The sequence below is a fragment of the Balaenoptera borealis genome (assembly GCF_965194805.1).
Source record: "Balaenoptera borealis genome assembly, chromosome: 3".
Taxonomy (NCBI): domain Eukaryota; kingdom Metazoa; phylum Chordata; class Mammalia; order Artiodactyla; family Balaenopteridae; genus Balaenoptera; species Balaenoptera borealis.
The window spans coordinates 123,417,752-123,444,867 of NC_138866.1; the positions used below are offsets into that span (position 1 = coordinate 123,417,752).

The following is a 27,116-nucleotide window of genomic DNA, read 5'->3' on the forward strand; positions in this document are numbered from 1 at the left end:
GCATCTACCTTACACCAGATATTGTGATAGAAGAGAGGTTAACTTATTATCTAGAGGAGAAAACAGATATGTAAAGAGACAGACTTATAACACAGTATACTGAATGCTAAGATAGAAGTAAACAGAATTCTGTGGGAGCTTAGAAGGACCTTAACCCAGACTCTCGATGCCAGAGAATTCTTCTTGAAGTAGGTAATACTTGAGCTGTGATTGTTTGCAAAGATTTCCTGTACAAATGAGGTCTGTTATGTGCCTTCCATTCTATACTTCTGTCTTTATCCTCTAGCAAATAAGAGACCCTTGTCTATCCCTGCTTTCTAACTCCTCTGCTTCCTGGAGAAACATTTTTATAGAGGAAGGTAACCAATATTTGTTGATGTACCAGGAACTTTTTAGTGTTATATAATTTAATCTTCACATCGACTTCATGGGGTTAAGATCTTTTTATCCATTTGACAGATGAGGAGAATAAAGCTTAGGGTCACACAGCTAGCAATTAGTAGAGCTAGGATTTAAACACAGATCTCTCTGACTCCATAGCCTACACTTTGGCTGTTATGTCACATATTAACTTCTTAAATGTATATCACCCATACCAGACAACCCACTTCTTTAAGAACGCTAAAACTCTTAAAATCAAGAATTCTTGAGCAATTACATTCACTGTAACAGTAAGCCATAGGCTTCATCAATGTAATAAATAAAGCATGGACTTTGAAGTCCAAAAGATCTGGGTTCAAATCCTGACTCTGCCACTTAGTAGCTCTGTCACAAGTTGCTATTCTAAGTCTCAGTTTCCTCAGCTTTAGAAAGGAATAAGAATGGTACCCATCTTATGGGGCCGTTTGGCTAAAAGAGAACAAAATGCCCCGATAGGTATTCACTTCTTTCACTATCCCTTAGCTTCTTCCCTAGATTATTTTAGGAGAACAACAATCTTTTGAGCCTCAGTTTCCTCCTCTTTCAGATGTTTACAACAATGATCCATCTACTTTGTGGGACTGAGGTTAGGATCAAGGAAGATAATGCATGTGAAAGAGTTTCTAAAAACATAAAGCTCTGTGTAAACTTAAGGTAGTGTTCTCCCTTCCCATAGTCCCTTTTTACTGATTCTGTTCACTGGTTCAAAACTAATTAACATATCTAAACGACTTGTACGTGTTAATTTGGCTTAGAAAGACCAGATGGTGTCTTAGTAAATTAATGGATAAGGTAAACGATTGGTCTTGCCTGTCTATCAAGACAGAATATATTTTTGCACCAGACCTTCAGCTGACTGCTCCCTGCATTTGCAATACCTAAGCCACTTCACTCTCTGGTGACACTCGCAGAGTGACCCTGTGCCGCAGCCCACACTTTTTAAAATAAACTGAGGGGTAAACTACAGAGAGAGGATCTAGATTCGAGTTAATACGTTACTGTTGAGTCTAAAAAGGCATTTTGAGATTCTGTGTAGCATTCAAGAGCTGTTATACCAGTTGGAGTTATGCGGCCTCATCTATCTTGGGCCTGTATTGCTACAAGATCACCAGTGCAAGCAAGATGAGTACCTATTTCAGAAGGGGACATTGAACTATCTGTTGTTCAAAACAACTAAGAAGTAGGGCTTGACTAACTTTATGTATTATTGCTGTGCAATCTTGTCTCTTTCCCAAATCAATGGTTTGGTATTGATTTCTTTGCTTGTAATGATGCAAAAGCAATCTCCAAAGAACAGGTGGCAAGTGGTTATATACTGAGAGTTGTTGGCAGGTTTGGGAAAGGATGTTTTGCACTAAATGGTGACTATAAATGTCTCTTTGGAGACCCTCTAGGCATTTGTAGAAGGATCCAGTTGATAGTACAACCTTAAAGGAATAAACTACTAGGACACTGTGAACCCTACCTTTGCAGAGATAAGCAAAAAAGACCAGCAGTTGGCTCACACAAACAACTTTTTACTGTTTGTCTTCTTAAAATATCCCTTTCCGTACTAATGGAATTTAGAGTAGCTTAACAGGTATGACTGTCTTTCTCTCTCTCTTTTTTTTTTAATTGAAGTATAGTTGATTTACAATGTTGTGTTAATTTCTACTGTACAACAAGGTGACTCAGTTATACATATATATACATTCTTTTTTTTATATTCTTTTCCATTATGATTTATCCCAGGACATTGGATATAGTTCCCTGGGCTATACAGTAGGACCTTGTCGTCCATCCATTCTATATGTAATAGTTTGCATCTACTAACCCCAAACTCCCAGTCCATCCCTCCCTCCCCCTACCCACATCCCACACCCCACACCCCACACCCCCTGCCAACTCCACAACCACAAGTCTGTTCTCTATGTCTGTTGAGGAGACTAAAAGTCTTTTAAAATGTTACAAAAGGAAGTTGGTGCTAGAATTTAACAATTTGAAAACCAAAGGACACTACCCCTTAAATAACAAGTCCACTGCAGTGATAGAGTACTAAGATCTTAACTTTGGGTGTTGCCTTAGCTGTAACGAAATACTAAGACTGGATGGCTTAAACAACATAAATTTATTTTCTCACAGTTCTCAATGCTGGAAAGTCCAAGATCAAGGTTCCGGCTGATTTAGTGTCTAGTCAGGGCTCTCTTTCTGCCTTGCAGGTGGCTGCCTTCTTCCTAAGTCCCCACATGGCTGAAGGGGTGGGGGCTGCCTAGTGTCTCTTCTTACAAGGACACTAATCCATATCAAGGTCCCACCCTTGTGATCTCATTTAACCCTAATTACCTCTTTGTAGGCCCTATCTCTAAATATAGTAACATTGGGGGTTAACACATCAACATATGAATTGGGGGGGTTCACAATTCAGTCCATAGCATTCTGCCCCTGGTCCCCCAAAATTCATGTTCTTAACACATGCAAAATATGTTCAGTCCATCCCAACAGCCCCAAAGGTCTTAACTCATTCTAGCATCAACTCTGAAGTCTAAAGTCCAAAGTCTCATCTAAATATTATCTAAATGAGATATGTGTGAAACTCAAGGTCTGTTAAATCCTGAGACAAATTTCCTTTCCAACTGTAAACCTATGAAACTAGTCAAGTTATGTGCTTCCAAAATACAGTGGCGGACAAGGATAGGATACACAATCCCATTCTAAAAGGGAGAAATCAGAAGGAAGGAAAGGATGATGGGTCCCAAGCAAGTCCAAAACCTTGCAAGGCAAATTCTGTTAGATATTAAGGCTCAAGAATAATCCTCTTTGACTCAGTACTCTGCCCTCCAGGCCCACTGGGATAATAGCATCACCGCTGTGGCTCTGCTGGGCACCCTGATCCTTTGGCTCTTTGTAGGGGCCCCGCCCACATGACTCTCTGCCAGGGCAGCCTACCCCTGGGCACTGAGCAGGTTCCTCCCGGCCTTCCCAATCTGTGGGTAGGTTGAGAGTTTTCTAAATCTTCAAGCCCTGGTTCCTTTTTGCTTAAGAATTCCTTCTTCAGTTCTTTCTCCTTTTGCACTTCACTATAAGCAGTCAAGAGGAAACAAGTCGTTCCTTTAACCCTTTATTTAGAAGTCTCTCAGCTAAATATCCAATTTCATTGCTCACTAGTTCTACCTTCCGCAAAATACTAGAACACAGTTTAGCCAGGTTCTTTGCCATTTTATTAGAAATCTCACCTTTTTTTCTATTTTCTAATAATATGTTCCTCGTTTCCGAGACCTCACCAGAATCACCCTTAATGTCCATATTTCTAGCAACAGTCTGTTCATAAGTATCTAGGCTTTTTCTATTATGAATCTTAAAACTCTTCCAGCTTCTACCCAATTCCAAACCCACTTCTAAACCCACTTCTACATTTTTGGGTATTGGTTACAGCAGTGCCCCACTTCTCAGTAACAAGGTCTTAGTCTGCTTGGGCCGCCATAGCAAAATACCATAGACTGGATGGCTTTATGAACAACAGAAATTTATTTTCTCCCAGTTCTGGAGACTGGAAAGGAGGATTCTATTCCTGGCTTATAGACAGCCACCTTCTTGCTGTGTCCTTATGTCAGGGCTTGGGAGGGTGGGGGAGAGAATATGTCACATTGGGGGTTGGGGCTTTAACATATGAATCTTGAGAAGACACAGTTCAGTTCATAGCTTTATTCTGTTTTTCATTCAGTGTGATATCTGAATTTTATCGGTCTTCAACGAAAAGTAGTCAGCTGACATGAGTCCAAATTCTGAATCTATCATTGTGTATTCCCAAACAAGTCATGTAATCTCTCTTGATTTTCACTGCCCTTCCTACCTTGTAAGATTGTCATATGTGTATGTGTTTATGTAGTGAAACTGCTTTTGTAAATTATGAAGTATATATAAAATATAATAAAACTGCATTATTGTTGTTAACAATAATGGAAAATTACTTCTCAACATTCTTTTGTCACTCACTATTATTCTTCATTAATATTAGGCACTAGCCTGAGCATATTTTGATAGGCTCTGCACTTAGATATTTTCTTTCTCATTCCTTCAAAGTCATAATCATCTTTCCTTAAAATTATGAGAGAAAGCTACTAATGTTACAATCCCTCAGAATTTTAGCACTGCCAAAAATTGGAAACAAAGTACCTGATATTAAGGAAACAATGTAATAAATTATGGTATATCAGCCCAATGGAATGTTTGCAGCCATTAAAAATGGTCCTCATGAAGACTGTATAAAATCATGGAAAACATTTTTTGTAAAATGTCACATTAAAATAGCAGAATACCAAATACTATGACCATAACTTTAAAAAAATTGACCTACAAAATGGTAGTATGCAAATAATTTCTAAATCAGAGTGGTGAGGATTATAGGCAGTTTTTATTTTGTTTAAAAATGATGTCATAATGTCTTTTCATTGAAAAAGCTAAGGAATTGGAGATTTTGGATCATTTGATACTGAGCTTTAAATTTGTGCTTTAGCAGCTTATTAGCTGTGTTACCTTGGCCCAGTTACTTGCCTTTTCTAAGCCTAGTGTCTTTATCTGTAAAATGGAGGAAAAACTTCATTCTTCTTAAAGCCATTGTGAAAAATCACGAGAGTCAATAGGTTCATAGAGATGTATATAGTGCTCAGAGCATCATTTGACACAAAGTAAGCATTCAGTAAAGGGTAGCTATTTATTTCACCACTCTCTTCTCATGTACCTAGAAAACACCTCTATTTTCTTTTCTTTTTTTTTTTTTTTAAACCTGATCCCTTTATGTTTTGTTTTGTTTTTAATTTTGTTTATTTATTTATTTATGGCTGTGTTGGGTCTTCATTTCTGTGCGAGGGCTTTCTCTAGTTGCGGCAAGTGGGGGCCACTCTTCATCGCGGTGCGCGGGCCTCTCACTGTCGCGGCCTCTCCCGTTGCGGAGCACAGGCTCCAGACGCGCAGGCTCAGCAATTGTGGCTCACGGGCTTAGTTGCTCCGCGGCATGTGGGATCCTCCCAGACCAGGGCTCGAACCCGTGTCCCCTGCATTGGCAGGCAGATTCTCAACCACTGCGCCACCAGGGAAGCCCCACCTCTATTTTCTTAAAGAATCCAGCTGTGTGTGAATTTTCTTCTCTGATCTTCTTATTGATTTATTTATTTATTTATTTACACCAGGTCTTAGTTGTGGCAGGCGGGCTCCTTAGTTGCGGCTAGCAGGCTCCTTAGTTGTGGCATGCAAACTCTTAGTTGTGGCATGCATGTGGGATCTAGCTCCCTGACCAGGGTTAGAACCCAGGCCCCCTGCATTGGGAGTGCAACATCTTATCCACTGCACCACGTGTACATAATGGGCATTCAATAAATATTTCTTGACCTTTCAGCAAACATTTACTGTATAAAACGTTGTGATATCTCTTGTTATATCACATTTAACAGAATACAGAAATACATATGAATAAGACAAAAGCCCTGCCCTCAAAGAGCATATATTCCCGTGGGAAAGACAAAGGCATAAATAACTTTTAAACAAGACGTTATAATAAAGGTTCACAGTGGTGTGGAGATGTAAAGATAAATAAAGATTAATGAATGAAAGAAGTCATTGTTAACACTTACCTCAGGGCCAATAAAAAAGGGCCTCTAGTGTCCATTTCACACTATTCTTAGGGGTGAATACAGTGCATGGAGAGAATAGTGGAAAATTGAGCTATGGAAAGATTTGGGACCAAATTTAGAGGCTTTGATTGAGCTTAAGAGGTTAGGCTTTATTTTGTGTTTTGTGGGAAACCATTAAGGATTTTTAAATAGAAAGATGACATAAGATTAATGATTTTGGAAGTAAACTGCAGTGGAAGAGTCCAGAAGAATCGGAAGCAGGGAAGCCAGTCATTATGCTATTGCAATAGTCCAGGTAAATAATAAAGAGATCCTGAAATAGGACCATGGAAAAGAAGGGACAGGCGGTGAAAGAGCTGAGGCAGGCCGTCGACCATGTCTGGTGCGTGGCTGGATGTAGGATGAGGGCACTGTGCTAAGATTTCACGGAGGAGCAACCCCAGGAGGATGGTGATGCCATTAACTGAAATATGAATCAGAAAAGCCAGAAAGATGAGCTCTCTGTGGAGCATGCCCATGAGATAGCCAAGTCAAGAGAAAGCCTGTAACCAGACAAAAAGGTGAGTTCGGTACTCAGAAGGGAGGTCAAGTTTACCTAGTCCTCTCATAAACTTGATTTAGTTCAAACTGTGGGAATGTATGAGATTGTAGTGGTAGAGTCTGCAAATTGGGAAAAGGCCCACACAGCTAAGTGACCTAAAGCAGGAAAATTCGGAGAGGATGTAGCAAAGAACAAGGGTCCACAGATCAGAGTCCAAGATTGCAGAAGGCTTGAGCAGAATGAGGAGAAGGCAGGAGTTGAATCTCTGGTAAACCTCAAAAAAAATACAATCTTGGTACTAGTGGAAGTGGATATCCAGTGCAGTGAGTTAGTGGGAATATGGAACGGGGAGGCTGAGGAGGCAGTGAGCACAGCGTATTTTTAAGTGTTTTGATGAAGGAAAGGCCAAATTGATTCCCAGACAATATTTAACGTTCAGCTCCTGTTTCTGTGTTATTCATGTCTCCTTTTATCCCCTCGTCACCATTTGGTGAGCCACGACGCGGTAGATTGGACCGTCTGTCTCTGTGGCTGCACGCTGGCTGGCCTCCAGCCCTTAACTTCCCTGCTCTAAATAAAATCCACCTTGCTTTTGCCACCTTTCAAAGAATCTGGGTAGCTACTGACCAAACATGTAGTCTTCAAAGTACACTCATCAACTTTAGAAGGGCGGGCCTTCGTCATTCTACACAGGAAGAAACTGAGAACAGAAAGGAACAATTATTTCTGCATATCGTCATTAGCTTTATGGCAGGCTGCCTCCTTATTCCTACGTGGAACTTGTCCTGTTATATCATACCTGAGTCAGTAGATTGACCCTGCTGTGCCTCAGTGTTATCCCTGAATGGACAAATGACAGCCTTTTGCCTAGAAGCAGGGTGGACAGTTGGTAAAATTATGGCTCAGTGTCAGTGGGACATTCTTTTTTCACTGTTGTCATGAGACCATTTTATAACAAATGCTGCTATGTGAGACCACATGAGAAACTGATGAAATTACCTCGAGGAAGGTGATGAAAATCTTTTATAAGCAAAAAGTATAAATTTCTGACTTATTTTTCCAGTAGTTCCAACTCTGTGGTACTAGGTATCTTCTCTTTTTAAAGTAGTCCTGGTCTTTGTTCTCAGGGATAGAGCACACAAAGCTCAGTGAAGATGTACACTTTCCTATTACAGCACTGGAGCAGCTTCTTTTCTTCCAGCTATGCCAAGAATCTTGTTAAAAGCTTGTAATAAAGTAGAGGTGAACTGTGGAGACCAGCATCTTTTATTGCATTTTGACTCTGGAGTCTCCGTTGATCTCATTTGGGTGGATGCTGAGAAAGCAAGACACTAAATGAAAAAGCATTAATAGGAATAACTATGATTGGTAGGAATTTACAACTAGTTCAGACTATAGGATCAGGCAATTAATTACTGGCTTAGTGACAAGGAAAAAGCTATAAAGGAAACCACTTTCATGATCATAATTCAACACAAATATGCCCAGCGTTGGAACGTCACAGAAAGTGATTGATCAGCAGCCAGCTCTACAGACTCATAGCCATCCTAGGTCAGTGTCCACTTTATTTCAGAGCTGAATGCATACAGAAGTGCCTTAAAGTCTCAACTGGAAATTGATTTAGAAAGGAGAAGTTTGGAGTACTCATGTAAACCTAGAATCAAAATGAATTGTCTAGTAGGAAAAGAGAGCCATAGCTTTAATTAATGAGGTGAGAGGACATAGACGGGAATTATAAATTGGGATTCAAATTAAGTGAATTCCTATTCTGGGCCCTCAGCAGGTTATTGAACTGTGCTGTGCCTCAGTTTCTCTAGTGTGATCATCCTGGGTGTCATTCTGTCAGCCTAAATTACTGGCTCAGGAACACAGGTGATTTTCTTTTGTTCCATATGCTGAGTGGGAGCATAAAAAGATTTGATGAGTACAAATCACAAATAAAATAGTAAAATCTTATACAGTTGCCTTCTTGAATTTCTCTTCTAGACTCCAAAATGTTTTTTGGGCATGTGAATATTTTTGCAGCAGTTCAAGCTGTAAAATACCTGGCCTACCTGACAGGTCTCATAGCAGATTCCTAAAGCATGGAGTTCTGAGTACTTGGGGCCCAGACAGCATTTATATATTAAACACTTAATCCATTTTGAATATATGTGTAACAGCATTGAGTGTGTATAGGTCTTAGCTGTGTAGCAGCAAGTAAAGCAGTACTCCTCCTGGACAGATCAAGGAATTGAGGTCAGTCAGTGATCAGCCTGTATTCTTAGAGTGAGGTTGTACCAAATAATGGATATCAATTTAGAATTTGCCAGTTTTCATTCTATACTCTTTCCTGTATGGAGTTGTGCTTTGGGGTAATGTGACAAAATACCACAGATGGTATAGTGTGTGTGTGATCTTCAGTGTTTCTCATTTTTGTCCCTCTACCATTCATTCCCTACAATATCCGTCTCACTTAAAGTTCACTGAGGAACTGTAAAGTGCATAGTGCGAGCTGGAAATGAGAATCCCTGCTGATAAAGTGGAAGTCAGCTGAAGGCATACTAGGCTGAGTGGGCCCATAATAGAAAGATAAAAGCTAATGTAGAATATTTTTGAAGAGTCCTGTATTTTGTAATTATTGCTTTCTTTGGGGAAAAGAGAAAATTGAATGGAATGATGAAGAACAGTGTTGTTTTGTGTGGTTTTGTACAATACAAAACCCCTGAGCCTCCAAGGCAGCCTGGACTCAGCAGACAGCCCTCATTGTTCAGATTTTACTCATTTGTGTAGTCAGGTCATGAGTGTTTATTACCCAGATTTGTCAGCCATTGCCCCCTCCCCATCACCTTGCCAACTTCCATGTGTTTAATAAAAGCTATGCATATATTCTAGCTGTTCTGAGTAAATAAGCCTTATGGCTACACCAGGTCAGATGTCACCTTTCTTAGTATTTGTGCAGACATACTGAGCATGTACTAGGTGCCTTGCTCTGTGCTGGAACCCAAAGATACAAATATCTGCTCTTAAGACAGACAAAAAAAAAAAATGTGATAGCTGTAATAATAGAGACATGTACATGAGATGCAGGTGAAACAGAAAGGAGGTTTAGGGTATATAGCACTTTCTCTCTTTGACGCACATGATGCATGTGATGACTTTGAAAAAAGTAAGTGGGAATCCCTCAGGCATATGAGGGGAGAAGAGGAGCCTAAATCAGAGAGAATACCTGGAGGGTAGGAGTAGGGCTCTGGCTGCATGTAGTTCAGTGTGGCAAAAGTAGAAGAGGGGTGAGAAATAAGACTAGAAAGAGAGGCCAAGCCAGGACTTTATCCTGTGAAGATAATGAGGAACCACGAGGAAGTTTATCCATTTTTTTTTTTTTGAAAGGTGGCTCTGGTGACCACGTAGAAGGTGTATTTGAGGGGAATCACATGAGAGGCAGGGAGACCAGTTGGAAATCTTTTGTAGTAGACCAGCAAATGATAATGGTAGCCATAGAGATGGAGAAAAGAGGATAATTTGAAAGTTATATGGGAACAAAATCAGTAGAAGTTGGTAATTAACTAGACGCAGGGAATGAAGATGGAGGAGAAATCCAGAGTGAACTTCATATCTCATCTAGATGTTGGGACAGATAACAGAGCCATTCACCAATAGAGGGCATACTGGAAGAACAGGGTATTTGGTGGGGAAAAGTTCAGGTTTGGTTATGTTGAGTTTAAGGCATCCATCTATAGGATGGGACATACATGGAGAGAAATCAAGTAGGCCGTTGTATAGATAAGTCTGAAGCTCAGAGACAAGTTTGGATTGCAAATGTAGATGTGGAAGCCAGCAGTATATCAAGATGGCTGAAACCGTGAGCTTACTGAAGGGAGTATGTCAGTGAGAAGAGAGGATAGAGAGCAGACCCCTCAAACACCAGCATTTCAGGAAGCCTTTGGGAGGAAAGTAGAGTAAGTAAGAACAGATAATACCCCGCTCCGCATTCAACAACTGATTTATTCCATAGCCATCCTGTTTTGCCAAACGTCCAGCTTTTTCCCCCACCTCCCTACTTTGTTGCCTTAAACTGAATATCTATTCCACTCCGCAATACTGAAAGGGCAGCAAGATGTACACCCTCTTTACAGGTCCCAGGCATCGTGGGCATTCTGAAAGGGTCAGTAGCATTAGACACATAACGCTGTCTTCTCCTTCCCAGCTGCTTTTAATGAGGCTTTACAGTCAATGCCCCCCACAGTCTACTTTTTTAAAGTTAGCTATCTAGGTTGAGATTATTATAACAAACGTAAATGCTTTATAATGGCAAATTTGCCTCAAAGATATGCAGAGTAGTTGCCATGAGCAACACAGAAAATGAGCTCCTGCACTGAAATGAATGTTTGGAATTAAACTTCTCAGGTTGTGTGTGAGGATCCATTGTCAACTCTGTTTCCCCACTAAGATCAGGCTTGTGTTAAGTGTTGTATATTTTGACCTGGGTCTAAGAAGGTCTCAGGAGAGATTAATTTGGCTCTGATTCTAGAAGCATTTTTTTCCCCCATTTTCCAACAGATGATTTAACAGTGGTTAAGGAGTCCCCCACCCCACTGTATTTAGGGGCTCTGGCCAGATTGCTTCAGGATGCTGTGTTCCACAGATAGGAAGCTTGAGGAGCTGTCGGACACTTGTTTGAGTGCACAATTGGTAGGAATCAATATTTCTCCTTCCCCTTCTCTGTTCTCACTCATCTTTATTAACTCAGACAAGCACTCAGTTTCCCTCAAACCTCTGTTTTTGTGACAGTGTGTCATCCACATTGGTGGGTGTGGAACTACCAGCTGGCTGACTGTCCCTTTTGATGTTCTTCTGGCTTCCTCTGGAGAAGCAGCTCCGGAAGGTGTGCCTTGTGAGTGGGCAGAGAGGCAAGAGTCACTGTGCCCAGGATGGGCATCGCTTCCTGCTTGTGCTCCTCACACGAAGTGTTCCCTTTTCATGAATTAGGCATTGCCACCTTCATAGAACCAAGAACTTGTCCACAAAGAGGACCTATGGCATATTTTACAAGATTCAACCTTCACCAGCCTGGTTTTGTTCTCTTGCTGCAGTTTCCGTGCAAACGACTCCAGGATCTTGATGTTGCAGCTCCCTCTAGTGTCACTGTGGCTCAGGCTCTCCTAGGGCTTTTCTTCCCATTCAGAAAATGTACACAGTACAGTCTGTCAAAATTGGCAGCATTTTAAATAGGCTTTCTCATACATAGTTAAGGCAAATATGAGATGATTTTTCTCCCATTACAAAAGGGAATCTTGCATGAAGATATGGGGAAATTCCAGCTCCAGTTTTGTTCCTATTTCAAAATTTTGTGAAGCCGAGGAGTCCTGTGGAAATCATTCTTCTTGAGGAGTGGATCTTTCAGTTCAAGCCAGCTACGCTTTGTAAGGAAGGAGTATGAATTCCTTTCAAGAAAAGTAAATAAAAATGGGAGGCCGAGAAGAAGTTACCTTGATCTCTGCTAGAGAAAATACTGGGTAAGGGAAGAAGGAAAAAAACAACAACCAGCTGGAAGAACCCTGTCCATTTGTTCTGGAAAGAGTGGCTCGTTTTCTGAAATGACTTTTGGACTAGAAATTTATCACCTGAAGTCAGGTCATTTTGAGTTTTTTTTTTTTAAACTAAAGGAGTCAAGTTATTAATATTTGAAAAATGGCTACTATGTGGTACACAGAATAACATAATACTCCTACCTAAATTAACATCATCGCAGGCTCCATAATAAAGATTTATGAGATACTCATCATATGAGAAATCCTATTATGCAAATCTCCATAGGTCTGTGTTTTGGTTGTAACTGTTCTCATGGTTATGAGCCAATTAAAAGCCCTGGTATTTTGTTTTCCTCTTTCACACTCCAGTCTTCTCCCTTTCTCCTTTGCCCTTACAACTAGAGTGACCTATTATTCTCCAGCCTGTCTACATATTATAAGATGAAGAGATAAGGAAGTGCTAGCTCCTCAGCTTGGCTATTTAGGCAGACCATTTTCCTTCAGAGCATCCAAAATGACTGAACAATTTATCATTTCTTCTTCGTAAATCACTTTGAACTTTTATCTCAAGTTGATCTGAAGCTAAACATAAATTCTTGTTGTAGGATCCATGCTCTTATCTACTCACAAAGCTCTAGGATATCTTATATAAATGTGTGTGTGTATGTGTGTGTGTGTGTGTGTATGTGTGTGTGTGTAGATAAAATTAGAATAGAAATAACAATTAGAGCATCTTCTCTGCTTCTAATGCCAAACCACAAGGTGGCAAGTTTTTTTCAGTGCAACTTGGTATAGTGAAAACTACAGTTGGGCCAAACAGTTCTCTCTCTCTTACTTAGCCTTAGGTTGGCCCGTCTTAGATCAGAACATGCTGTTGATCTTGACTTGTTTGTCAGGGCTGACCTGGCATGGAGGTGTGAAACTTTAACGGTCCCTCTTTAGCTGCCCTCTATGAAACCTATGGTCAGAGAGCCTCCCTGCTGGGGCTAGCGGCTCTCAGACTCAAAAGAAAGATGCATTTTTCTATCTTGCTCTCTTTGTTCAAAAAAATATGAGGATTCTATAATGCATCATTTTAACATTTACAAGTTGTTAACTGTTGTAGTCATTATGAATGTTATATTTGTACAGCTTTGTAGCTTACAGATATGCTCTACATACTTGATCTCATTTGATTCTCATAATTGCCCTGTGAAGTACGTTTCAGTATTCTTTATATTGTCTCCTTTATTAGAAAGACTGGGACCCAGAGAAATTAAGAGAAATGCCCAAGGTTACACAGCTAGTAGAGAGGCTAAATGCTAGGCCTCTCAAGTCTTTGGTGAGTGTCCTTTCTATAGGATGACAGCTAGAGTTTAACTACACAGTCTAATTCAGCCAAACTCAGTGGTATTTGATTGACTTTTCAAAGGCTGAGGAGTTGGGACCTTTGAACTTTCATTCCAGCAGGCAGTATGATATTGAGCAAATTATTAAAACTGGAAATGGGGTTAATGGTGCCATGTCCTGGATCTAACTCCCATACAACTAAGTGATGACTAGTATAGGATTTTTAAATACCTAGTGACATATAAATATGAAATATTGCCAACAGTATAGTATAGAAAGAATTCATGTCGTGACTAATGAGCATACAGGATTATATATTATGCTGCATGTGCTGAGACTTTGAGAGCTTTCCAAAGATAATACTTTCTGAAAGATATATGTTTGAACTTGAACTCAGTCTGGGGATATCTCTGTTTTAAGACCAGAAGTTTGCTTAAAGAAGAAATGCTTACTGTGCCCTCAAACTTATTAGGTAGGTGGTAGAAGACTTGAAGAAACTTGTTTTCAGAGCTCTGTGTGTGTGTGCGCGCATGTGTGCATGCGTGTGTGTGTGTGGCATTGAATCACTCATATCAAGTCTCTAACTGTAATAAATACGTATAAATACAGTAAATGAGAGAGGGATGTTCCTCTCTCTTGAGACTCCTTTGCCTTTGGTCCCTTTTTTAAAATATCTATTTGAATGGAAATCAGAGCATGCTGCTTCTCCGAACTGAGAACCCATCAGCGTCCTCCTAAGATGTACACTTTTCTTTTTAAATAGAAATGACTAGAAAAGCTTTTCAAAATGTGTATTTCTGTGTTACTGCAATAAACGGGCAAATGTAAACACTACAGAGCACCTGTTGCTGGGAGGCTGTGGTGTTTGTGAGATGCGGCAGCGTACTCCTGCTGGGGAGGAAGAGTGGCAAGTGTGTACCTGGTTCCCAGGGTCGTGGAGGATCTGTCTGGACCAGACTATTATGATCTATGAACTGGTGTTGGAGACTCAGCCTTCCGTTGTCAACTTCTCATATCATATCATGAGGAGAATCCATGTAGGGGTGATTTTATTTACTTTTTGCTTTTCTAACCCTTTAAGACCAGAAATACAATAGTTGTTTTAGTATGTAGAACTCTTGGCTAATGTTTTTGATCAAGCAACTCTTCCTTGATCCGTAACCACTTAAGGTCTTTTTGAGAGGCCTTATTGCTTGAATATTAGGCCTTCAGTGAGGCCTGTTAAGAGAAAGTGTAAAACTCAGACTCCTGCCATTGAAATGTTGGTTTTGCTCTGACTAGTTGAGACCAACGATTCTCTCACTCTTTCATCTCTACCCCGCCAGTGAACCATGAGTGCCTGAGTTGTGACCATCACAATGACATTCGTTAAAAAGTTAGGAAAACCCACAGTTTACCTGGCCAATTTTATGTCACTCTCCTGACCAGTGATATAATAAGGTATTCTGGCCTACTTTATGAGCGATTTATTGAGCTGCTGTATAAGTCTAGGCTGTAAACCTCCACAGAAAGCAGGTGGAAAATGACTTTTTGTTGTTCACTTTTCTAGATGAGGGGCAAGGTACAGTGGAAAGAGGAAGCTTTGGTGTTAGACAGACTTAGGTTTGCAAACTGGTGCCCCTGGGGTTTTTTTGTTTTGTTTTGGTTTGGTTTTTGTTTGTTTTTTTAATTCTTAGGTCCTCGGCCTACTTTGAAGAGTTAGTGTAAGGACTAGAGATAATACACATGAAGTTAAGCACATAGACACTGTTGCTGTCACTCAGCACAGGATTGCCAAGACCCTTTCTGAAGACTCAACTCTAACACTGTGTCTTCACTGCAAAGCTGTTGCTTTTGCCACTCCAGACTCCCACCAGTCACCTTCCAGGTAACACTTCTTTACACATCATAAGCCTTATTATGAAAGTGTGCATTTTAAATTGTGTTGTTTGCTTTCTTCTTACAGATCTGTAAGAGCAAAGCTAAAGAGTCGCAGCAGTATTATCACAGCTTGGCTGTCCGGCAGAGTCTGGCTGTCCATTTTAACATCCAGCAGGACTGTGGTCACTTTCTTGCTGAAGTTCCTAAACGCCTGCTTCCCTGGGAGGACCCTGATGCCCCTGAAGAGGAAGAGGATGAAATGGAAGCGACGGAAGAGGTGAAAGGAGGAACTGATGGAAAAAGCCCAGAGCCCGGCTCTGAAGCGGAGTCATCCCACAAAGAAAGCCAGGCAGTCGTTAGCAGGAAGCAGAGAAGCCACGTCGTGGTCATCACCAGAGAGGTTCCCTGTCTCACCGTGGCCGACTTTGTGCGAGACTCTCTAGCGCAGCATGGGAAAAGCCCTGACGTGTATGAGAGGCAAGTGTGTCTGCTGCTCTTACAGCTGTGCTCCGGCCTGGAGCACCTCAAACCCTACCACGTCACTCACTGCGATCTGCGTCTGGAGAACCTGCTGCTTGTCCACTACCAGCCCGGGGGACCCGCCCAGGGCCTTGGGCCTGCGGAGCCCGGCCCCACCTCTTCTTGTCCCACGAGGCTCATAGTAAGCAACTTCTCTCAAGCCAAGCAGAAGAGCCATCTGGTGGACCCTGAGATCCTCCGGGACCAGTCCCGCCTCGCCCCAGAGATCATCACAGCCACCCAGTATAAAAAGTGTGATGAGTTCCAGACAGGCATCCTCATCTACGAGATGCTGCACCTGCCCAACCCCTTCGATGAGAACCCAGAGCTGAAGGAGAAGGAATACACTCGAGCAGACCTGCCTCGCATCCCACTCCGCTCCCCCTATTCCCGGGGCCTGCAGCAGCTGGCCAGCTGCCTCCTGAACCCCAACCCTTCCGAGCGACTCCTCATTTCAGGCGCCAAAGGCATCCTCCAGTGTCTGCTCTGGGGCCCCCGCGAAGGCCTCTTCCAGACTTTCACCGCCTCCCCCAGCCCAGTGCAGAGGAATGCCCTGCTCCAAAACTGGCTAGACATCAAGCGAACACTGCTCATGATCAAGTTTGCTGAGAAGTCCCTGGACAGGGAAGGTGGCGTCAGCCTGGAGGACTGGCTTTGTGCTCAGTATTTGGCTTTTGCTACTCCAGACTCCCTCAGCTGCGTCGTGAAAATCCTGCAACCCCGTTAACGTGTCCCAGTTGCTGCTCTTACTTCATTGTCACCTTCTTCAAGTCGCTCACATACTTCCCCTTCCTAGTACTCACACAGAATTCAAGGAAAGGGGAGAGACCAGCCTTCCGTCCCCATCCATGAACAGACGAGTCCACTCTGAAAGGTTGTCCTCAGCTCTAAATCCAGTGAGACGCTGAGTCCCTCTTAACTTCACAGAAAGTCAGCCGCACAAACATGCAGCTGCCTTCCATGGGAATGCCTTCCGCCCTAACTGTGCCCTGAATGCAGGAAAATGAAGACATATCCTTGAAGGGACAGCTCCTCTGGTTTGAACTCAGTGAACTGGGTCCAGTTCCTCCATAATTCTGAATATCCCCTGTCTTTTTAACACCGTGTATTTATTCTCACTAGCAATAGACGGATTTAACCAGTCCTTACCATCATCCACTAAGCTCTCACAACAGACTTTCTTCCTTTAAAGGATCAATAACTGACTCTCTTACCAGGCGGAACTGCCATCCTTAGCATCAGCCCAGTTTTGGTTCTGGGGACTGTATCCCTTGTTCCAGGAGGAGTAGAAGGACAAGGAGAGATCTCATCCTTTGGGTCATGAACCCATTTTCATTTCTATTATCAATAAGTGTGTGCACTGCATGGAGGACGGCCCTAACAGTCTCCCCTCTGCTGCCACTGCCTGATTCTCCTTCACCTCTACTCTCTCCCCACTTGCCAATGAAGTTTGGGTTTATCGGCCACTTGTGGCCCATTACAGAGCTGACCCAAGGTGGTGTCACCAGTGCCTCAGCAGGGTGGAGTGCAGTTCAGATCTTATAAATAGCTGGCAGGACACAAGGAGATGATTTTCCTGCATGTGCAATTCTCTAGGGGCCATCAGGGGAGCAGAGTTTAAAGTACTGTTCCTTGATCACTGTCAGAGCTGTCAACGTTAGCAGCCAGGGCTGCCGGAGCCCAGATCACAGTTTTCCCTCGAGCAGTAATTGGCCAGCTTCCTTCTGTCAGTAGCCAGCGTTAACTAGTCTACCAAATGCTGTAGACAACAGCCCTGCATGAAACGGCTGTCAGTTGAGCTGTAATGTCTCCTTAGAGGGCATGGCGTGGCTGGCTATTAGGATGGCCAGAAGGCAGGGGAAGGGGAGAAGGCCGCTGATGAGACTGCTGACCTCCTCCTCAGAGTGCCGGCCTTTTCTAGAGAGACTGCCTCCCAGTGCACAGGCACATTGCTCCTTGTGACCCTCTGAAATGGCTCTGGAGGACAGCTCCCAGGGAACTTGGATTGCTGAGGTGGGTGGCTGAGAGCTGTTCACCGTACGTGGGGTCTGTGCTCCTCCTCTATGGATATATGTGCAATTTTGGTATGTATTTTTTTTTAGCTGTATATACAATGTTTATGTTGCAACTTCACCTGAAGCAATATCTCCAGAAACCCTCCCCTTCTTTCCTTGGCACATATTTGAGCTGAGTGACGAGTGTTCCTTCCACCGGTGTGTGTGTGTGTGTGTGTGTGTGTGTGTTTTATTCAAAACTGTGAGTATCTGTTCTGTTTACTTCAACCTTGAAATCCCAAGAGTCACTCAGACAGTGTGAGAGTGTGTACACGTATGTACCCGTGTGTGTGCACATGCACGCTGGAAGTAGAGGCCAGGCCTCTGGGGGAGCAACCTGTGGCAGGGTTGATAGACACGTTCTCTGCACCGGTTGGTGAGACAGCCCTGGGCCCCTCATCTACCGGTGCAGAGTTTGTTAAAGCCAAGCCTGATTGTGCAGTATTACTTAGATAGCACGTTAGTGGCCTTTTGGTAATTTTTAAACTTTTAACATTATTAACAACCTTTCATGTGATTCACCTATATCAAAGAGGATCAAGAAAGGAGAAGAATGTATTTTATTGTGCTCTTCTTTGTTTCTTTTTCTTTTTTTTTTAAGAGAATGGGATATGTGGGGCTCCATATGGAGCATGTGCCTGTCCTCCTGGCCAGCAGTACAGGACTTCCAGGGGAGAGAGCTGGTTAGCCCACAAAGGGTCTTGTCTCCTCTGGCCAGAGTGCAAGGCTCTGCCCCTAGGAATGGCCACAAGGTAGGCATGCCGCTGCAGGCCAGCAGTCCACTCTCTCTCTCGGTGTCCTGTGACATGGCCACACCTTGCCTAGCAGGCTGGTGTTTGGTTCACCTTAGCATAGCCCATGTGCACATAACTCCCTGCCCAATTATACACTGAAGTGGCAGTGCACAGACCACTGACCCTGTCAGCCAGCACGTTCCCTTAGCAGCCCCCCTCCATGGTTTGCATATTGAGACACTTTCTCAATGTCACTCTCGTGGTGCCTTGCCCATGTAAATTTGAATGTTGACTATTTAATGAGGTTTCATATTTAATGAAGAATGTTTCCTGGTCCCTCTATTTGTTCTCTAGGTATCCTCCCTCCCCCCCCCCCACAACGTTTTTTCTCTGTTTGTGTTTTGACTTGGACCCAATCTTCTTCATTTTAACTCTATAGTATTATAATCATGGACACCCTCCACTACCATTATCTCATAGCACTGGCAAACCGAGCACCTCTTCACATCAGATGTGTTTAGTACTGTTTTCATATTCAGATTTGTTAAGGGCAAAAGAGTAATGCCAACTAGTCAGAGAAGGGACTCAGGCTTTCCTGAGACAGGTGGCTAGATTAAGAGCTCTCTGAGTGAGGGCCAAGGAATGTAAGGTGGGGAGGGAAGAAGGTATTACAGGTTAGAGCAGAATAGGCAAAATAACCCTATTTCTAGGCAAGAAGTATTTACATCAGATGTTCCTCCAAATACTTTTCCAAATATGATGAAATTCAGTCAATCTCATATTATCACAAATATTTTACATTTCCATTTTAATTGTAGTAGGAACTTTGAATACATTCATCAACTGGAAAGAAATCCTGCCCTCAGACACAGACATACATACATACATATTTATATATATATATATATATATATATATATGAGTTTTGGATTGTGACTTGTATAGCACTTTGTTTTCTCAAGTAATGTCAAGTTATTGTCTTCAATACTGATTGGATTTTTTCTCTTCTATTGAAGTTTTACTATAGATTCTTCCGTTTATATTGAGAATTTGAACAATTAAGCCGCTATTGGAACTTTTCCTTAAGCCACATGAGCAAGAATAATCTCTCGTACACATTTGGGTACTAGAGAAACAGGACAATGGCTGGAGTAGCCAAGACCAAGACTGAATGTACAGCAGAGTGCCTTGTTAGCATGATAACCTCATCTGGGAAGGAAGGGAATTAGATGTTCCACAGGAAGGACAGGGGCTGTGAGAGGTTTCTTTTGCTAGCCTGAGGAGAGCCCCTTTGGTGTACTAGCATGATGCCCAGAAGCTAATTCATCAAGAATAACAGCAGGATGGGGAAGAGAGCAGTTGCAACATGTGGAATCAACAACAAAAGAATCGGGAAGGACGTCCACCAACCCCTAGGCTAAGTCTGAATTGGAAGCCAGGAATATGGCAGTGGGTTCCAAGTTTTGCCCTCGGAAGATAAACCGGGTGAGATATATGGGGGACACAAGCACCCACACTCCCTAGCCTACTGATGTTGAGGGGCTAAAAGTAAAACCTATTTGTTAGGATTTTAAGACTCTGAGTAACCTTTCATTGTCAGTGGCGGACAGTTGTGCTTCCAAACTCAGAATAAGTTTGTGAACTTAGAAAACTCTAAGCCAAGAGATCTGAACCTCTAGAAATATTAATGATGTTTCTGGGAGTTAAACTACCTAAAATTGTATTTTAAAGTTTCCAGGATTGTAAAATTTCGATGAAAGATCTTTGGGGCCTACTAAACGGTAGGGCGTAGAAGGATTGCACTCAGCTTCCCAAATTTGAATTAAGAATACTTTGGTGCTGGGAAGTAACCTGACTTGGTTTTGCTGATAACCTGCAACTAGGATTTTTACCTAGATATTACCAGCAGTGATCTGAAAAAATACAGGCTAGTTCCAGAAATTGGGATGGACTTATTATACTGCACTATATTCCAAATGATTCTAGATGTATAAATGAAGTATGAGCATACTTCGGGGTGGGGGGGAGGAACTTGACTCCCTGGGTTAACTCTGACATGTTTTTTATTCCCCTCACTAGTTGATAAGGATTAAAGATTCTGGTTCAGCCTAATGAGTAAATAGGATGGCTGCCCACGAAACCGGGTTATTAGTTTTACCTCGTTGAAGCTCATATTCTCAAAGGCCCAAAGCGCTGTGCTGAGACGAATCCAAGTGCCGCTCTTGCTGAAGTGCGCACTGCAGCCCAGCTGTCCGCGCTGAAAGTGGGGATTCCGTTGGACCAAAAATGATGCCATAAGGGAAGCCACAAGAGGTGCAGTGCAAGATCCTAGGTAGAGATTATACCAAAGAAATCAAGCCTTTCTGTCCTGATGCTTCTTAGGTGATGAGGTTGAGTTACGACAGATGCCGTGGGAGGAGAATTCACATACATTCCACATCCAGGTATTCAGCTGATAAAATAATGCATCCTCAAATAAGCACCTATTTTTTTAAAACAAGTCCATTTTGTGTATTAGGGAAAAAAAGATGATGGTATGATGATGAAGAAAACCTTGCACAGATTATAAAGTTCCCCAGTATTTAAGGAGAAGGAACTGTTTCTTCTGTCATTGACATGGTTGTGACTATTGCCCAGACTTCAGCTTGGGAACATCATATCCACGTAATACTGAGAGCTGAGGAATTTTTTAAAAGAGATATGGTAGTTTCCATAGGTTTGTTTAAAGAACTCTTGGGAAATTTCTTAACAAATTTTAATATTTTTTTATAAACCTTCCTACTGAGGTGTTTATCACTCACCATCGCCACCATTTAATATTTATAAGTGCCCAGAATGTACAAGGTGCTATACAGCTGTTAAACACCCCCCTCTCTGCAGCTGTTTGAAATTAGAGTAGGTTTTTGCGTCAGCCACTGCTAGAAGCTTTCCCCACCTGGGCGGGCGGCAGGGGCTTGCATCCGGACGTCCCATCACATGTTTCCCACTCCAGAGAGCCTCCGCGTTTATTCCAGCTTCTCACCTTTACCCATCCATTTGCCTCCATGTTTGTTGTTTTTTTTTTTTAATCCAGAAAGTTTCAGGGAATCCAAAGAGGTCAGACATTTTCTAACCTAGCAGAAGTACAGAGTCATATATTTTGCTACAAATGTTATATTATGGAAAATCCACTTTGCCCGTGTAGTGTGTGGGAAGTATGTGTGTGTCCGCACTCGTGATAACTTGAATGTTGAACCAGCCCTATGGCTTCAGGGTAGCATTTTTGAAAGATAAACCGCACTGCTTCAGGAAACTTGCTCCAAATACTACTTGGTTATCCCTTCCCTTAGCAGATGTGTGAACACACTGGGATGGGATTTTTCTGTTGATGATATGCCGGGCATTTTGGCGTGAGATGAGGGCGGAAGCCAGATGTTGTCCTTCTCAGTGATTTGAATCATGGCAGCCCTCGTTCCACTCTCTCTTTCATTCCCCATGGCTCTGCCCATGCTCTCTTTTTGAAAAATCTTGTTTCTTTTGCTCTTTCCTGGAGCTTCACCTCTACTTAACATGTTTTGGAGTTGTATAAACCTACCAGTGAAAGGTCCCCTCTGTCACCAGGTGGCGCCGCCCTTTGGTTTGCTGTGGTACTTTGCTGTGTTCTCTGTGGCATCATGTTACTGTGTAAATAAATTCATTTTCATATACACTAAAAGCCGGACAAGCGCTGTCCTTTCAGCAGCTCTCCCACACTGACGTGCTGCGGGGGAGGGGGAGTTTGGTTGCAGACGTGGTTCCATCTTAAATCCCAGGATGCATGCCCTCTTGAATGCTCCTCCCTGCTGACCTGGACTATATTTCGATTCATTCCCTCGCTAAATTGAGAAAACTAGGCATGGAAGGGAGCGAGAAGGCCTTCAGCTTTCCCCCAGAGCTCAAAGGGCTGCGGGTTTGCTGTGTGAGATCGCCCCCTGGTGACCAGTCACCATATAGACTTCCTGGGTTTGTACTATTACATGTTTGAGAGGTTTGGTTAGCTGGCTGTGGCTGAGCCTCTGAGTGGCCATCTCAGAGCTCTGCAGACAATATGAGCAAGGCAGGGCCTTGTACAATATCATCTGCTGCAGAATCCACATCATTTGCCTGTTCCTAAAGGTACACGGTCACACACAGTGTCCTCACAAAGGCAGACAAGCTAATGTGCAGACACTTCAGGAGCAGAGAGAGGAGGCCACCGACAAGTCGGCAGTGGGCAGTGGCAGTGACAGCTGCCACGTTATTGGAGTAGAATGAATGAAAGTGCAAACCTGAGCTCTAAACCCCTTACAGTGGGCACTGTCTCCAGCCCAGTGTTTCTGCTTCTCTCCACTAGCAAGCACTCTGGAATTTTCAGACATGGTATTTAAGGGATATTCCAGAAAACTGATTGCCATACTCAAGTTTTATGTTGCTGAGGAGGCAAAACCCATATTGATGTGGGCCTCAGAGCTCTCTCTGTTGCCTGGGCCTAGGAGGAAGGGTCAGCAACAAAACTGAGAGACGACCCCCAGGGACACGGGCTCTGCTTGCTGGAGAGGAGCTGGGGAGCTAGCCTTCCTCATTGTGAGCACAGCACACTGGCTTCTGGAGGAAGAGAGCCAAAGACAAAGACAGACAGCTGGAGCTGCCCCAGAGATGGAGCACACTAGGCTTGGGTTGCTGCCTAATGCTCTGCTGGTGAGTGGCCAACCGGGGCCCCTGAAAAGATACAAGCTTGGACGGTGGGACCAGTTCAGGGTTGCCCAAGCCTGACTCCAAGTGAGGTGGAGCGAGGTCATCAATGAGATCACTTTGTCCTTTGGTATAACTGGAGACAGATCCTATTTCCCCTCCATCACCTTGCACAGCATGGGATCCATTCCTAGGAATTCCGTTAGTGGGCCCTCAGGAAGACCACTCTTCCCTTTTGATTCTGGGCTGTCCAGAGGTGATGGGCCACTGACATTTGAGTAGGGCCTTTGGCTTCCTACATGCCTGGGAACTGACTTCTTTCAGTGCAGGCCACAAAGAATCTTGAGTTCTTTCCTACCTGGAATTAACTGGTACGAGAAGCTCTCCGGGTGCCTGGCGCTGAGTGAGCACCCTCTGCTCCGGGAGCTCTTGCTGCTTTCCAAGGCCTAGCAAATTATGCTTCCTTTTAAGTGAGCCTGTGCTCTACAAGGGAAAGAACTTCATTAGTGCCTCAGGAGCCAAGGACTGCAGTTGGCGGATCACAGGTTGCCAGTAAGAGCAGGTCGAGGTAATTAACAGCTGAAACTTAAAAATTGGATTGCATATGGTGGTTGGGGGCGGGGGGTGAGTAGGGAGTTGGTTGCCAAGGTCCGGTTCTCTCAAACTTGCAAACCTCTGAGTGGAAACAGGCTGCCTGGGTATAACCCCTGATCTCCTGGAGATAATAGATAACTCTCCGCACACACGTATCCCAACCAACTCTTCCCTTACCCTCTGGAAGGTACATGGAAGCAACCAAAAGGCTGAGCCTTACTGGTCACCAGTCCCAGTTTGAGAATCCAAGCAGGGCTACTGGGTGCTGGGGAATGTGCTCGGTGAGGGGGACCCGGGGCCCCAGGAGTAGAGGGGCTCTGAATCTCTGTCAGGGGGGCAGAGCTCTCAGCTCTCTGAGTCCATCACCTCCACCACCCATCGCTCACCAGCCCACACCTGGGCTGGAGTCTTGGAACCATGGGTTGGAAGTCAGGCAGAGTGAAAACCTGCAAACCCGTGGCTCCTCATCAGGTCTTCCTCTCCCCACAAGCGCCTCTCCTCCCTGCGCCTCCCTCCACCACACACCCGGGGGCACATCCTAACCCTGCCGCCACGGCCATCCCAGGCCAGGCCACTCAGGCCCCCGATGCTGAGGACAGAGCCCCACTGTGGGTGTCAGGCTCTGCAGGCCTCTTTCCCTCAGGCTCTGAGTGGCTCAGCGCCCCCCACTGGCTTACCTCTGCCTCCTGACCCTGGACCTCCTCCAGGTCAGGGCAGCCGGCCTTTCCCCCACACTCTGTGGCCTGGGCGCTGCTCAGAGAGCCCCTGGGCTGCCGCCGGTGGGAGTGTCAACACTACCAAAGGTGAGAGTGTGCTTCATCCCCACAGCCATCCAAGGAGATGGCTCCATTCTGCCCATTTTCGCTCAACTAATCAGTCAGGATATGAACCCAGATCTGTGTGCCTTCTTGGCAGTGCTCCTTCCTAGGAGCGCAAAGGAGAGCACCGGAGAGCTTCTTAGGGTTGAACTAGCTTCATTTTACCTTCACAACAACCCTATGAGGTAGGTTCTAGAATTATCCCCATTTTACCCATGAGAAGACAAGCCAGAGAGGCTTTGTTTGCCCCAAATCCCTAGTGAGGGAACTAGCATTTGTCCTCAAGACAGTCCGCCTCCTCCTCCCAGCTTCCCGGAGCTCATGGCCTTCCTCCCTCACCCCCTGCTGTCGCCCCAGAATCGTCAGTGACTTCCCGGTGCCCAGAGAAGACAACCCAACTGCAGAGCCCGAGTCCCGCCACCCGGCCATGCTTACTGCTGACCCGACCCCCACGCCCTGCTTAGGCTGGCCTCCTTGCTGCTCGTCAAACACACCTGGAGATTTCCCTGCCCACAGTGTTCTTGTCCTTTTTCCTCCCCATTCTTCAGGGCCCCGTTCAGCCAAGAAGCTTTTGGGGTGACTCCAACTGGGAATGTTCCCTCAGCTGTCTGCAATCGCCAGCCTGCTCCTCAGACTCAGCTCTCGGCCTGGCGTGTGTCCTGCCTCCGCCCACTCCTCCCCTCTGTCTCCTCGGAGTCTGAGCGAGACTCGCAGGAGGGGCAGGGGCAGAAGTGCTCCTGCCCGCAGGTCCTGCGCCGGCCTCCCCCGCTTCCCATCCTCACTCCAGCCCTCTGACCCCCATTCTACACGAGAGGAAATTGAAACTCAGAGTGAGTAAGAAACTTGTCCACATAAAGATGCAGACCTAGAGAATGGACGTGAGGACACAGGGAGGGGGAAGGGGAAGCTGGGACGAAGTGAGAGAGTGGCACGGACATATATACACTACCAAACGTAAAATAGATAGCTAGTGGGAAGCAACCGCATCGCACAGGGAGATCAGCTCGGTGCTTTGTGACCACCTAGAGGGGTGGGATAGGGAGGGTGGGAGGGAGACGCAAGAGGGAGGAGATATGGGGATGTATGTATATGTATGGCTGATTCACTTCGTTATACAGCAGAAACTAACACACCATTGTAAAGCAATTATACTCCAATAAAGATGTTAAAAAAAAAAAAGAAAAGAAAAAGAAACTTGTCCAAGGCTGCACAGCTGGTAAGTAGTAGGGCTGAGATTCGAACCCAGCCTGGCTCACTCGGAAGCCAGTTCTCTTCCCCACCACATCACAAGTCTGCTAGCCTGTTTCTATGCCAATGTATAATTCTGGGTCCTATGGTCATTCACTCCAACCGTGACAGACTGCGGCAGCCTAGGAAGGCTTCCTGAAGCAAGCAGAGTGGGGATGGGGAAAGGGGCAAATCCAGAAAGGGCCTGTCAGGCTGAGCAGTCAGATCCTGGCTCCTTCTGTAAGGAGCTGGCCAGGAATGGGGTGTCTGCTGAGGAGAGGGAGGTACTGGACGCCTGTGGAAGCTTCCCACTAAAGAGGCCCCGGAGCAGACTTGCCTCCTTCCACCCCACCTCTGCAGGTGGAGAGGGGCAAAGTTTGCCAAGCTAGTAAACCCCAGCTTCACCCACTCAGCAGGTGCCTACCATGGGGGCCTCCTAGGACTGCTTCTGGGACAAAAAAAGGCAACTGAGTGACCATCAGCCACCATAGAGGTAACTGGCCACTTTGGCAACTTTCTTTTCCCGTGTGTGTGGTGGGGGTGGGTGGGAAGCAAAGGGGTGGGCACCACCCTCTCCATTCCCCCCATGCCGTGGTGATCTAGATGGTAAAGTGCTCAACCCCTTGCCCCATTTTCGTGCAAATATACACAAAACATACACATAACACCTGTACAATGTGTACAATATTCTGCAAATTGCCTTCCTCCCTTAACTCACTTAAGGGTTGACCCAATAGACATCACGATCATGGCACTTCTCAAAAGACAGCTTCTCTCACTAAAAATGACAGTATTATATAGCATACATATATGTAAATTTATTATTCTTCTTATCACTTCTGCTTCTCTGGGCATCTAGTCACATTCTTGTAGGGATGGCTAAACAAAGAAATACGAGAAACTACAAAACTCTCCCAAGAATTATAATAGAAGATGCACAGATAGAGAGATGAGCCCCCAGGTTGGGTAGAAAGACCATGTATCTCCTCAAATATTTCAATGAAATTTGAATCTTAAACCTCAATGGCTTGTTGTTGTTTTGACCTTTACAGAATGGTTCTCAGAGTCACTTGGAAGAATGAATAGGTGAAAGAAACCCAGGAATTGTTGAAATTGAGAGGCTATTTAAGTATATGAAAAAGCTATGATCAATAAAACAGTGTGATACAGATACAAGAAAAAAAAAGGTCAGTGTAATGGAATAGGTAACTTAAA

General features: G+C 44.1%; 1 protein-coding gene and 2 long non-coding RNA genes across 9 annotated transcripts in view; 1 reads left to right on the plus strand and 2 right to left on the minus strand.

Annotated features, from left to right (window-relative positions):
• PEAK1 (pseudopodium enriched atypical kinase 1) overlaps positions 1-22,267 on the plus strand; it is a 297,677-nt gene extending 275,410 nt beyond the window's left edge. For all 7 annotated transcript variants that reach the window (XM_082386950.1, XM_082386949.1, XM_082386954.1 and 4 more), the window contains one exon: positions 15,352-22,267. In XM_082386950.1, coding sequence (XP_082243076.1) covers positions 15,352-16,512 — 1,161 coding nt within the window. In that variant the 3' untranslated portion in view covers positions 16,513-22,267. The remainder of the gene's footprint in view (positions 1-15,351) is intronic.
• The window catches only part of LOC309626400, a 47,767-nt gene that overhangs the window by 12,760 nt on the left and 7,891 nt on the right, over positions 1-27,116 (minus strand). The gene's annotated exons all lie outside the window — the stretch shown is intronic.
• LOC309626405 lies at positions 345-7,550 on the minus strand. Its single transcript, XR_014243165.1, has 2 exons — positions 5,501-7,550; positions 345-5,148 (listed from the first exon to the last, which is right to left on the minus strand). It is a non-coding gene; the product is annotated as an uncharacterized lncRNA (long non-coding RNA).